At 42.7% G+C, this 13,260-nt stretch overlaps 1 protein-coding gene across 1 annotated transcript in view; it reads right to left on the minus strand.

Moving 5' to 3' along the window:
* Positions 1–13,260, minus strand: part of hecw2b (HECT, C2 and WW domain containing E3 ubiquitin protein ligase 2b) — a 210,992-nt gene that overhangs the window by 109,565 nt on the left and 88,167 nt on the right. Inside the window, exons 7-10 of the mRNA XM_039792539.1 lie at positions 3,546–3,688; positions 3,012–3,112; positions 1,524–2,407; positions 1,306–1,444 (exon numbers count right to left, since the gene is read on the minus strand). Coding sequence (XP_039648473.1) covers positions 1,306–1,444; positions 1,524–2,407; positions 3,012–3,112; positions 3,546–3,688 — 1,267 coding nt within the window. The remainder of the gene's footprint in view (positions 1–1,305; positions 1,445–1,523; positions 2,408–3,011; positions 3,113–3,545; positions 3,689–13,260) is intronic.

Genomic DNA, 13,260 nt, shown 5'->3' on the forward strand with positions numbered 1-13,260 from the left:
AATGCGGCAAAAAAAAAAAAAATGGAGGCAAAGTTTATCAAACTTTGAACATCTTTAGTTTAGAAAAATTATGACTTTTATTATTAAAACCTGGGAACCGTGTATGCAAGGCAAAGCGGTTCCCAGTACCAGGGGAGCCGGGAAACCTTTTGTAATCGCTAAGATTCCCATTATGATTTTTCTTCTTTTTCAATTAAAGGTCCCATGGCATGAACATTTCACTTTATGAGTTTTTTTAACATTAATATGCGTTCCCCCAGCCTGCCTATTGTCCCCCAGTGGCTAGAAATGGTAGTGTAAACTGAGCCCTGGGTATCTTGCTTTGCCTATGAGAAAATGAAAGCTCAGATGGGCCGATCTGGAATCTTGCTCCTTATGAGGTCATAAGGAGCAAGGTTACCTCCCCTTTCTCTGCTTTGCCCGCCCAGAGAATTTGGCCCACCCATAAGAAAGACATATCATGGCTTTCAAACGAGCAAAGTGGCAATTGGTCAAGGCCACACCCCCACCCTCCACCTTGCCCCCCCTCTCTCCTCAATAGCTACAGACACAGAACTGGCCTATCCTAAGGAAAGCTCATTGTAGGACTGTCTCTAGTGGCTGTAATTCTGCACCAAGGCTGAATTTCAGGAAAAGACTTTAGATACAGTAGGGGACCACTAAGGTCTACATAAAAGCATCCAAAGAGCACCATGTCATGGGACCTTAAAAAGTGTTGCTACACAGTAAACCGTGCATGGTGGGGCGAGGCAATTTTCAGGACTGGCCCAGAACCCTGCAAGGACCTCGGACCCAAACAAATATTTTCTGTTCTGGGGACAATTTACGGCACCTTTTGGAGGTGATCACACCAGAAATTGATAAATTAAGTCGGTGGTTTGATGTAAACAAATTGTCATTAAATGTTAGCAAAACAAAGATTATGTTATTGGAAAACAAGTAGAATGAACAAATCGACAACATAAGTATAAAAAGAGTAAATGAAAATAAATTTCATGGTGTGAAACTCTTGATTAAATTCATATTGTGTATTGGATTTTTTTTTTTTAAGATTCTTTTTTGGGCATTTTAGGCCTTTATTTTTATAAGACGGCTGAAGACAAGAAAGGGGAGAAAGAGGGGAAGGACATGCAGCAAAGGGCCACAGGTCGGATTCGAACTAGCGGCTGCTGCATCTAGGAGCAAACCTCTATATATCGGCGCACGCTCTACCAGGTGAACTACCCAGACACTCTTGTGTATTGCATTATAATAAAATTGTAATAAATGTTGTTGCCCATCGCATAAACAGAAACATTTACCTACCAACTTCAGAAGTCCCTCCTCCTTGGTCAGCTATGATGCTGCTTGTAGGAGCAGCTGCTGCTACTGGTCTGTTTGGCTCGCTGCTCGATGACTCCCCTTCCTCCTCCGCCTTTGGTGCCACTTTTCTTGTCTCCACCTCCTGAGGACAGAATAGGCAAAAGGATGAGTGAAAAAGAGATTTGACTGACATTTTGGAAATGTAAACTACAGCTGCTCACCTGAATGGGTGAAAGGAGACCAAGTGAGGGATTGCAGGGTACTTCCTGGTTTGCTCTGCTCTGCTCCTGACAGGTACATTCCACCAGAGGCTTCCTTGACCCAGCTACTGCAGCTGACTCAGCCACTGATGACTGAGATAAGCTTGAAGTTTCCCCAGTGTTGTGTGCAGCCTTAGCTGCCGCTCCAGCAACCTCTGCAGTCCCAGCTGTTGATGTTTCTGCCTGTGTTTGGAATACACTTTCTGCAGTTCCAGGTTGAGCCCCTGCAGGCTCAGTTTCAGGCTGAACACTGGAAGAGGAACCTGCCTCTGTTGTCCCATTTCCAGTCCCAGCTCCAATCTGCCCCTGTGGCTCCTCTCCTTTTGAACGCTCGTTCCCATGTAGAGATTCAGATGTAGCCGATCTTCTCGATAAGTCTGGGCTCTGCTGTGTCCTCATCTCCTGTTGCTCCCTGTGTTGCTCTGCCATCTCCTCATCCTCATCGGAGTCTATGTGCAGCATGGCATTAAGGCGTGTGTCTGTTGGAAAGCTGGAGCGGAGTTTTGGGGAAGGCCCTGCCAGAGCTCGGTCCCCTGAGCTCCTGGGAGCCTCGATGGCATCCAGGTAGTCGTTGAGTGACACTTGTCGATGGGTTTGGCTGCCCAGAGGCACAGAATGCAGATCCTCCTCTTCCATATGCCCAGGCTCCCGCCACACGCTGTCATCGCCATAATAACAAGCACCGTTGACTAACAGGGAGCCCTCATCAGGGCCTGTGGGATAAGATCTGTATGCAACACGTGAGGAAGAGGAAGGGTGAGGAAGGTCTTCGTCGTCTGAGGGACTTCCGGGGTCACAATTTATTGTGCCACCTAAGATGGTTCCCAAAGCGTCTGGGGAGGCTTCTGAGAGAAAGAGAGGATGGAGGAGGACAGGGGATAAAAGATTGAGGATAAGCACAGAGCCTCTGGGGGTCATATGATAGAATACAAATGTTAACCATGGAAAGGAAAGAGACATTTTAAAGTAACTGACATTCTGAATAAAAGCGTGAAACAAAAAGAAGCTTTTAAGTAACATACAGATTTTACGTAATACAGTATTTAAAGCAACATTGTATAACTAATTTACCTTAAAATAACTTTTTGATTATAAGTTATATTATAAGTAATCCTATCAAAAGCACCAGGTACAGCTGCTCATATTCACGACAGCTGTGTATAAGTGAATTGCACTCTGAAACTGTAGCAGCACGACAGCACAAAAAATACCACTGATACAATGTTGCTTTAACTGTCAAACCAGCTAAATGCAAGAATAGGCTCAGGTCACAAAACTTGTGAAAATACCGTATATGGTATTTAATACAATAAAAACTGCTGGAGGGACTGATGGTCAGTGTGTTACATGTATGTACAGGTATTGTACATTAATACTTTATTTTATTGTAAAGAAAAGTATAAAAATATAATTAACATTTTCCCACAAGAGAATAATGTACACACACACCTTCATGTCCGGTGGAGGTGATATCCACCCTGAACAGAAGCTGCCCGCTCACATGGTCTGTAGGGAGACGACGACACAGGCTGTAGCTGACTGGCTGATCACTGAGTGCGCGCGCACACAACAACACACAACACACACACACACACACACACACACACACACACACACACACACACAATAATTTAATGACATCAATATAACATTTATCCAAATAAAAGAGTTTTAACTTAAGTTTTAACCTTTTAAGGTTTGCCATTCACATGAGTTTGACCCGCCACCATAAACTGTTAAGTCACAGTGGTTAAGTGGTGAAGTCAAATGAGCGTCCTCCTTCCCTCTTTCTCAGAACTTTTACTATTACTACTATTAAGTCGTAGTAGTACTATTAAAAATAGGCAGGAGGTGCTACTTAATAAAATACATTCATTTATCAACACCGCTTTATTGTCAGTTGTGAGTCTATTTTAAAACTAAAAGGTGCAGACATTTAGATGTGCACCCAAAGTGAATCGTGCTATGTGTGCATTGACTCACTCAGTTGTTGGCCCCTCCAGAAGTCTCTGCACAGGGATGATCAGCTGACCAAGAAATCGCTTGATAATTGGTCGGCTCTTGGCAAACTTATCCTTAACCTCGATCTCCAACACGTCAGTCATCAGAGCCACAAAGGTGTATTTCTACAAGAAGATTAATAGTAAAAATATAGTTTTATTTCATTACCTGGCCATTGGGTACATATACAGTTTTATGTATTTAGAAATAAATTTGATTTAAATGAAATTTAACCGGTTCCACTTGTGGTTGTGGGGGCAGAAAGAATCGTGCGGTGATCACGAAAGATGCTTCCCATTGAAATATATTAGTTTAAAAAATCTTAAAAATATCGTGATGGTATCACAAACTAGATTTCTAGATTTCTTTTTATGAACTGCCGTGTGACTGGGTGTATATAGAGGTTTACTCCTCGAGGCAGTGGGCCCGGGTTCGACTCCAACCTGCGGCCCTTTGCTGCATTGTCATTTCATTTCTTCAGCTGTCCTGTCAATAAAGGCCTAAAAATTCCCCAAAAATAATCTTAAAAAAAGAAAGAATCTGTAGTACATTTCCCATTATTGTTATTACTCTTAACATTGTTTTCTGAATAAGCTTTTGGTTACCTCTATCTAGTTGGTTTTACACCCAGACAAAAGTTACATATAGCTGACACATTGTCAAGACATGATCAATAAAGCTCCAGGGACCTTGAGTGTCATCTGGCCTATAGCACTCTTGAAGAGTTAAAGCAGTCCTCCTTTCCATAGACTTGTTGTCCATGAATTCCTTGCACCAGTACTCCAGATTGAAACAGTTTGGTTTGCGTTCTTTCCAGTTTAATTGAATAAACCATTTGGCAGGTAAAAAACCCAATGTAATAATATTTTGTAAAATTTTTGTATGGGCAGTAGACATTTTTACGTCTAATATACAAGTAGTCGGGCAAGGCTTAATGGCAATTCAAAGAGAACATGAAAAGAAAAAGATTATCATCATTAGCATACCCTCTACCTAACAACTATACTAGCACAATTTGGGTTGTGTGTGATCAATTTAATTCAATGTACAATGTGTAATATAGGCTATGTAGAATCTTCAATTGTATCTTACATATTTTGATATTTTGGTGCTGTTTCTAAGTGCTGTATCCCATTGTGATGTACATATGGATGTACCAATATCTTGCTCCCATTTTGAATTTTTGAAAGTTTGATTATTGATGTCAGTTGTGGTGGAACATAATGGCCTGTACTTTGCTGAGACAGTGCCTTTCCTGCCAACAACTCCCATTAATTTACCATCCAAGACTATTATTTCCTATATATATGCCTCTAGGCACAAGTGATTTCAAAACAGATTTTATTTGTAGGTAAGATTGAAATTCAGAGTCTTTCAGTCTAAATTGTGTTTTACCCTCCATAGGAGGCCAGAAAATAATTTGTTTATTTCCTTAAACCAACTAGGAGGGAATTTAAGTGGTATAGAAGACAGTTAGACAAGTCAGTAGCAGATTCATTTTTATGATCTGATGGATCTACTCCATAGGGATAGAGGCAAGACTCTCAATCTTATTATTTTTAGAAGGTCATGTGCATTTAGCTCAACCATTTTTTCCATGATGGAGACACATGGAGAGGCATGATTGGGAGGAACGGCCTCCTTGATCTGAACCTGAGTGGTTGTTCGTTGTTGGACTTCTGTGCTAGTCATGGATTGTCTATAACCAACACCATGTTCGAACATAGGGATGCTCATACGTGTACTTGGTACCAGAGCACCCACGGCCGAAGGTCAATGATCGATTTTATAATCATTTCATCTGAGGCCGTATTTTTTGGACACGCAGGTGAGGAGAGGGGCGGAGCAGTCAACCAATCACCATCTGGTGGTGAGTTGCGTCAGGGGGTGGGGGAAGACTCTGGACAGACCTAGTAAGCCCAAACGGGTAGTGTGGGTAAATTGGGAACGTCTGGAGGAGGCCCCTGTCCGACAGACTTTCAACTCACACCTCCGGCAGAGCTTTTCGTGCATCCCTGTGGTGGCTGGGGCCATTGAACCAGAATGGACCATTCAAAGTTTCCATTGCTGAAGCTGTAGTGGGGAGCTGTGTTCTTAGGGTCTTAGGTGCCTCAAGGGGCGGTAACCCACGAACACCGTGGTGGACACCGGCGGTCAGGGAAGCCGTCCGACTGAAGAAGGAGTCTTTCTGGGATAGGTTATCCCAGAGGACTCTGGAGGCAGTTGCAGGGTACCGAAGGGCCCAAAGGGCTGCAGCCTCTGCCGTGAAAGAGGCAAAGCAGCGGGTATGGGAGAAGTTTGGAGAAGATGTCAAAAGTGAAGAATTTCAATATATAAGAATATCCCTGTGTGTCCCTGATTTTATTGTTGCATGTGAATTGCTGTGCCAGTGTGGTTTTATTTATTAATTGCATGTGTGTTTTAAGGATCTTTAGCGTTTGCATGTCTATTTTAATCCTGGAGCGAGAGGGACCGGAATGGCAGGACAGTAACATGGCCACAAGTGGAAGGAACACGGATGAGGAGGCAGTAACATGGAACAGAAACGGACTGACTGTGAAGGACGTGCGGCGGATGAGTGGGGGTGCAGATCGGGGCATATCGACAGAGGCCGAAGCAGCAGGAGGGATGCAGCCACCTGAATAACGGATTCAACGCCTGTGTACAGATAAGTAAAGGAAAGTCCTCTAGCTACCCACTTCGGGTGTGCGGAGAACAACTGTCCTTGTTGTGTATACTTGACTAAGAGCTGTCATTATCCCTCCCAGTGCCTCCAGTGTGGGTATCGCAACGCAGAGTTAGAGTCTACCCCCCGAGGGAATCGGCCGCCCCTCTCTTGGGCTGCGTATGGAACAGACTATGACGCATGGATGTGGACATTGTGGCGGAAGCTCGGACTGACATCGGACTTTGTTTTATTATCTTTTAAACCCAGAGAACTGAAAGTTTTTATCTTTTCTTTTAACTAGTTCTTAAATAAAGTGTTGTATTTAATTATCTACGTTGGTGCTGGTCCATTACTATCAGTAGGAACATTTGCTGGTATTTTAGTTTAAAATAGGGAGTTACTTGGACAAAGACATGGAGAAGGACTTCGGTCGGCACCAAAGTGCTTCTGGAAAACCGTTTGCCACCTCAGGAGGGGGAAGCGGGGAACCATCCAACCTGTGTACAGTAAGGATGGGACGCTGTTGAACTCAACTGAGGAGGTGATAGGGCCGTGGAAGGAGCACTTTGAGGAACTCCAAAATCCAACTAATACCCTCTATGTTAGAGGCAGAGCTGGAGAATGAGGGGGGATTGTCGTAAATTTCCCAGGTGGAAATCACTGAGGAAGTCAAACAACTCCACAGTGGCAAAGCCCCGGGGATTGATAAGATCCGTCCAGATTGCTGAAAGCACTGGGTGTGGAGGGGCTGTCTTGGATGACACGCCTCCTCAACATTGCGTGGAGGTCTGGGACAGTGCCAAAGGAGTGGCGGACCGGGGTGGTGGTTCCCCTGTTCAAAAAGGGGGACCAGAGGGTGTGTGCCAATTACAGGGGTATCACACTTCTCAGTCTCCCTGGTAAAGTCTACTCCAAGGTGCTGGAAAGGAGGGTTTGGCAGATAGTCGAACCTCGGGTTGTAGAGGAACAATGTGGATTTCGTCCTGGTCGTGGAACAACCGTGGTGCCTTAATGAGCAGTATCTACCGAACAGAATAGCAATGCAGATTTCGTAGCCTCATTTCGGTGCCAGTTAGCTAAATGTCTGCGCTGCGCTCTGATGCTCCAAAACCGACGTTACAGGCAACAGAAGCATCTCTGCATGTCACATGAGTAATGTTAGTCTACCGTTAACTAGTAGCTGGATTAAACACGGTTTAAAATGCTGACAGCTAAACTTTAAACGGTGTAAAGTGTGTTTGTATTTCACTGTAGAGGATTCCAACACCAGGACGTACAACAGTCGCTAAAGCTAAAAGACACAAAAAACATCACACTAAAAGTCACTGCTGTTGTCAACCTCGTGGTGCATTCAAAGTTATTGTAAAATACCTTTACTCATCCGTTTTTGTCATTTAACCACAATTTACTGGTGAAAGAAGTCATTATTGTTGAAAGTTAATTTCATTACAATTTTTATTAATAATTTAAATCCCCCTTTTTGTGCTAATAAGGGGGAGAGAAACTTTCCAGGTGTTATGGTAGGAGGGGCAGTGCACAAACATGCTTTATGCGGATGATATATTACTTTTTGTGTACAAACCTAGCAGATCTATACCCTGTCTACTCAGGATCATTGACTCTTTCTCGAAATTTTCAGGTTATAGGGTATATTGGTCCAAGTTAAAAGTGTTACCTTTAAAGGAACACACCGACTTATTGTGAATTTAGCTTATTCACCGTAACCCCCAGAGTAAGACAAGTCGATACATACCCTTCTCATCTCCGTGCGTGCTGTAACGCTGTCTGACGGCTCCAGCATTAGCTTAGCCCAGCACAGATCCTGCAAGTAACTGATTCCAACTAGCCTACTGCTCCGAATTGTGACAAAGTGATAATGTCAAAATAGCACTTGATCCTATTTACATGTTGTGATTTGTAGAATAATAGTGTGACAACGTAAAAGAGCACAGCCATCTTCTATCCATAAACAAACCGGAACTATATTCTCAGACAGGCTTGCTGCGAGCATATTACTCCCGCCAAGTACTATATTCTTCCGCCTGAGAATATAGTTCCCGGTTTGTTTACGGTTAGAAGATGGCTGTGTCTCATGTTACGTTGTTTTTTGTACACGCTGTGACTCTACAAATCACAACATGTAAATAGGAACATGTTGGCGTTATTTTGTCACTTATTGGGAGCAGTAGGATTACTGGAACCATTCACCTGCCTGTTCTGTTATGGGCTGATGCCGCTGGAGCCATCAGACAGCTTTACAGCACGTAAGGAGATGAGAACTCTGAGGGTTACGGTGAATAAGCTAAATTCACAATAAGTCGGCGTGTTCCTTTAACAGCTCAGTGCCCTGTAACAGTCTTCCAATCAGGTGCATTTCAGTGGCCAAAGCAGTACCGGTCAAAAGTTTTAGAACACCCCAATTGTTTTTGTTTTTTATTGAAATTTTAGCAGTTCAAGTCCAATGACTAGCTTGAAATGGTACAAAGGTAAGTGGTGAACTGCCTGAGGTTTTTAAAAAAAAGTAAGGTTACCCAAAACTGAAAAATAATGTACATTACAGTATTTTACAAAAAGGCCTTTTTTAGGGAACAAGAAATCTGTAAACAATGTAAAGCTGTTCTGCAGCAATGGAGGTTGATCAAGCTTTGAAAGTTGGTGCTACCAATTCCCACAGGTGTTCCAACTTGTCAGGATTACTTAAAAACCCCTCGGTTTGTATAAAAGTATTGTTGGAACACACTGTGGTACTGTACCCTCGTGAGCATTATTTGAACAGTATTGTGCTGCAGAAAGTAGTGTGTTGCTATAAAAATGGTGGGAAAAAGGCAATTAACAATGGAAGAGAGACAGACCATAGACACTTAAGAATGTTGGTCTTTCCTACAGAGAAATTGCGAAGAAAGTCAAGGTTTCAGTGAGTACAGTATTCTTCACCATCAAAAGGCACTTAGAAACTGGGGGAAACTCTGACAGGAAGAGGTCTGGCAGACCCAAACCCAACAGAATCAGAAGACAAGTTTCTGAGAGTTAACAGCTTGCGTGATAGGCGGCTCACAGGACAACAGCTTCAAGCACAGTTTAATAGTGGTCATAATGGTCAGAATAAAGACTTCAAGCTGCAGGTTTGATAGGTCGAGTTACAGCAAGAAAGCCATTGCTAAGACATCAGAATAAGAAAAAGAGGCTTGCCTGGGCCAAGAAACATCGTCAATGGACTACTGAAGACTTGAAGAAGGTGCTATGGACTGATGAATCAAAATTTGAAATCTTCGGTTCATCACGCAGGATATTTGTACGCCGTCGAGTAGGCGAAAGGATGGTTCCTCAGTGTGTGACATCAACTGTCAAACATGGAGGAGGAAGCATGATGGTCTGGGGCTGTTTTGCTGGATCCAGTGGATCAGTGATTTGTACAGAGTGAAAGGTACCCTAAACCAAAACGGCTACCACAGCATTTTGCAGCGCTATGCAGTACCCTCTGGTATGCACCTAGTTGGTCAGGGGTTCATCCTACAGCAAGATAATGACCCAAAACATAAGTCCAAGCTATGCCAGAACTTAGGAAAAAAAGAACATGCTAGTAAGCTTAAAAACATGGAGTGGCCAGCACAGTCACCAGACTGAAACCCCATTGAGCTGGTTTGGGATGAACTGGACAGAAAAGTGAAAGCAAAGCAACCTGTAAGTGCCACACATTTATGGGAACTTCTGCAACAGAGTTGGGAAGAACTTTCTGAAGAATATTTGATTTCCATTGTAGAAAGAATGCCACGAGTGTGTTCAGCTGTTATTACTGCCAAAGGGGGCTACTTTGATGAGTCAAAAATTTAGAACACATTTTGGTTTATAAATTGATTCCATGATTTCCTTTTTAACTTAAATTGTTCATGTGTTCTATTCTTTCATTTCAGAGTACAATAAGACATTGAACTGCATGAATTACAATAAAAACCTGGAAAAATTGGGGTGTTCTAAAACTTTTGACTGGTAGTGTAGGTATATCTGGGTATTTTATTCCCTCCCCAGTTTAAAGACCCAGTTAAAGTTAATTTGAAGCCATTACTGAATAAATCTCTTGTGATGTAAAAAGATGGGTGACTCTCAATCTCTCAATAGCAATCAAGGTTTTTGTTCCCTAGCTGAATTACATTATCCAATCTCTTCCTGTGGAGGTCCCCCTCTCATATTTTAAATGGTTTGACAGGATAACAAAGACATTTATATAGAATGGTAAAAACCCCCGGCTACATTTTAATGAATTGCAAAGAAATTGATAGAGAAGGTTTGGATCTACCAAACATGTTGTATTATTACTATGCTTTTAACTTAAGGCATCTGGCCCACTGATCACTTCTTTCTGAGAGAGCCCCGTCCTGGTATTGTATTGAGCCATCTGTTCTTGCCCCATTATCGCCCTTACAAAGCCTGTCTATCAAACTGTATGGTGAGGCAAAAACACATCCGATAATCTCTCACTTAAATGTCGTTTGGACCAAAGTGGCCAGGCTGTTTGAACTGGATCCATATTCAAAAACCTTATCAAGTATTAGGCAAAATCCAAAGTTATGTATTGGTAGAGCTCCCCTCTTTTGGAGGAATTGGTTGGAAAAGGGAATTGTCACACTGGGGGATCTGTACCTCCGTAGCATATTGAAATCCTTTGAGGATATGGATATGGTACAGCATTTCAGAATCCCTAGGTCTCAATTTTTCCAATATTTGCAACTTTGCCATCTGTTAGTGGGATTTTTGGATCCAGAACTACAGCCCCAGTGGCACCAGAATGTTTAAATAAGGTGTTGTTGAAATATGGAAAAGGTCATGAGGCTTCTGGATATTATTCTATGCTTATGCAGAACCTGGGGGATGGAGCCTTGTCAGCCCTCAAGAAGACATGGGAAAGGGATCTGAATATTACTATGGATAATGAGAAGTGGGACAGAATCTGTAGGAATATTAAAACTATGTCACGTGATGTGAGGGTGCGCCTCATCCAGATCAAGATCATGCATCACTTCTATTGGACTCCCTCCACAATGTTTAGACTTGGATTAAAAGACACACCAAATTGTTGGAAATGTAAGACAGAGGATGGCCAATTACTTCATGTCCTATGCTCCTGTGATAAGGTGTAGGAATTTTGGACTGTAACCTATGTCAGATTGCAGGGACCCAGGTTCCATTTAGCCCAAGACTATGGGCCTAATTTACTAACACCATCGCAGTTTGCGCTGCGTCTGTTTATGCGAGTTCGGTAATAGCGCACGCTATGCTTCCACATTTTGCGTAGTATTTATCAACCCTGACACCCATCAGGCAATCAGCGTCTTTCTCCGCCCACTAGACCGTAAATTGCGCTGTAGCAAAGCGGTACTTGTGCTATGATATGGCTGAGTGCAGACTGCGATATTCCCACTGCTGATGCTATGACTGTTTGAAATGATCCTGATGCCAATATTTGTAATCTAGCGAGGAGTTTAACAAATGCTGGAATGGGATGTGAACGCTGAGTCGGAGATTCAATTTCATCTTTGATTTCTTCCAGTAACTCTAATATTGCATGGCTGCTTGATCTGTAACGCTAAATGATGTTGTGTTCACTGACAAAGTGTTATTCTTGTGTTAAAAATATTTTCAGCCTCGCCTATGTCTTCGTCTTCGTCAAATGACTGTTGCCATTTCACCAGCGGCATAAAGGTCTACGAGGAAACTCGATTGCGGCTGGTTTAGACCTGCTTTTAAGAGGCGGAGAATTTCCCCCGCAGAATAGAGGCGTGCTCTTACTGACAGTCTTTGTAAATACCACGGAATATATAATTAGGTGCACTTTGCGTTTATCCTCCCACCTTTTTGGGTGGAACTCCCACTTTCCCCATGATCCTACCACGAAAGCATATTGAAAGCGCAACTTGTTTCTTCTCGCTCATGTGGCAGACAATCTGCGATTTTACCCAAGTGCGCCCTGTTTGTAAATAGCCCGCATCGGTTACGTCCGTCTTTGCGACCAATTAGCGCCTGGAAACAGGCGCAAACGGCTTGATAAATCTAACCCTATCTGTTATAGTAGATGGATCGATCCTAAGTGGATAAGCACATTAGAAAATGGGTCCAAACTTGTTTAATGATAGCCAGACAGATTCTTTTAAGGAGGATGGAGGAATGAAGGGGTGCTGTCGATTCAAGAGTGGGCTTGTAAGATGGCTAGGGTGGCAGCGCATGAAAAGATGTCATACAAACATCGTTTATAGTTAGTCTATTTTGTTATTATTTTGTTGTATGGTTTTGAATATTGTGGTTACTGGGTCATCTTTTCTTGTTTTTTTCTGGGTGGGTGGTGATGACGAGGGGGAAGGGTATGTTCATGTTGCAAATTGTATGTTTTGTGTTTGTTAATCATAAAAAATTACATTTGTAAATCTCAGCTGATTTGTTTGGATCCTTTTGAGACGGTTATGACCATTATGTTACACAAAAGTTGTAACCTGCAGGGACGACCAAGCCCTCTCCAATTAGTTGACCGTAATGCAACATTTATGGATGCCAACTGCTGTTAAACTAAACAGAAGAAGAAGCCTTCGCCTTCACTGCTGTGCTCGCAGGCATGAATTGATTGACGAAAAATGAGAAGAGCCTTCTCTGTGTGCCGTCTTGCCTTAAGTTGTTTTTATTTACTTTCCTCCTTTCATTTTTCTTCAAGTGCATTATTTGCTTAATCTGAACAGCCAATCAAAGTGATTTAATTAACTGACGGGCTCTGGCACAGATTCAACATGTTGAAATGGCCAGGAAAAAGCCGGCAAGGGGGGGGACAAGGGTTTACTAGTGGCGACAGCGTGGGACACAACGCAAAAACTATCAGCCACACTTGGCTTGACAGCCGACTGTTTCCGTGGTGTGTCACCAACTTAACATCGAAAGAGCCTTACTACCCTCCTTAAAAATAATATTTATAGTCAATGACATGGAAATATAAGTTGGGTATACATAATGCACAGAGCAGCAACTTTAACTTAGATATACACTGTCCCG

This window comes from Perca fluviatilis, chromosome 24 (assembly GCF_010015445.1).
Source record: "Perca fluviatilis chromosome 24, GENO_Pfluv_1.0, whole genome shotgun sequence".
NCBI classification, from domain to species: domain Eukaryota; kingdom Metazoa; phylum Chordata; class Actinopteri; order Perciformes; family Percidae; genus Perca; species Perca fluviatilis.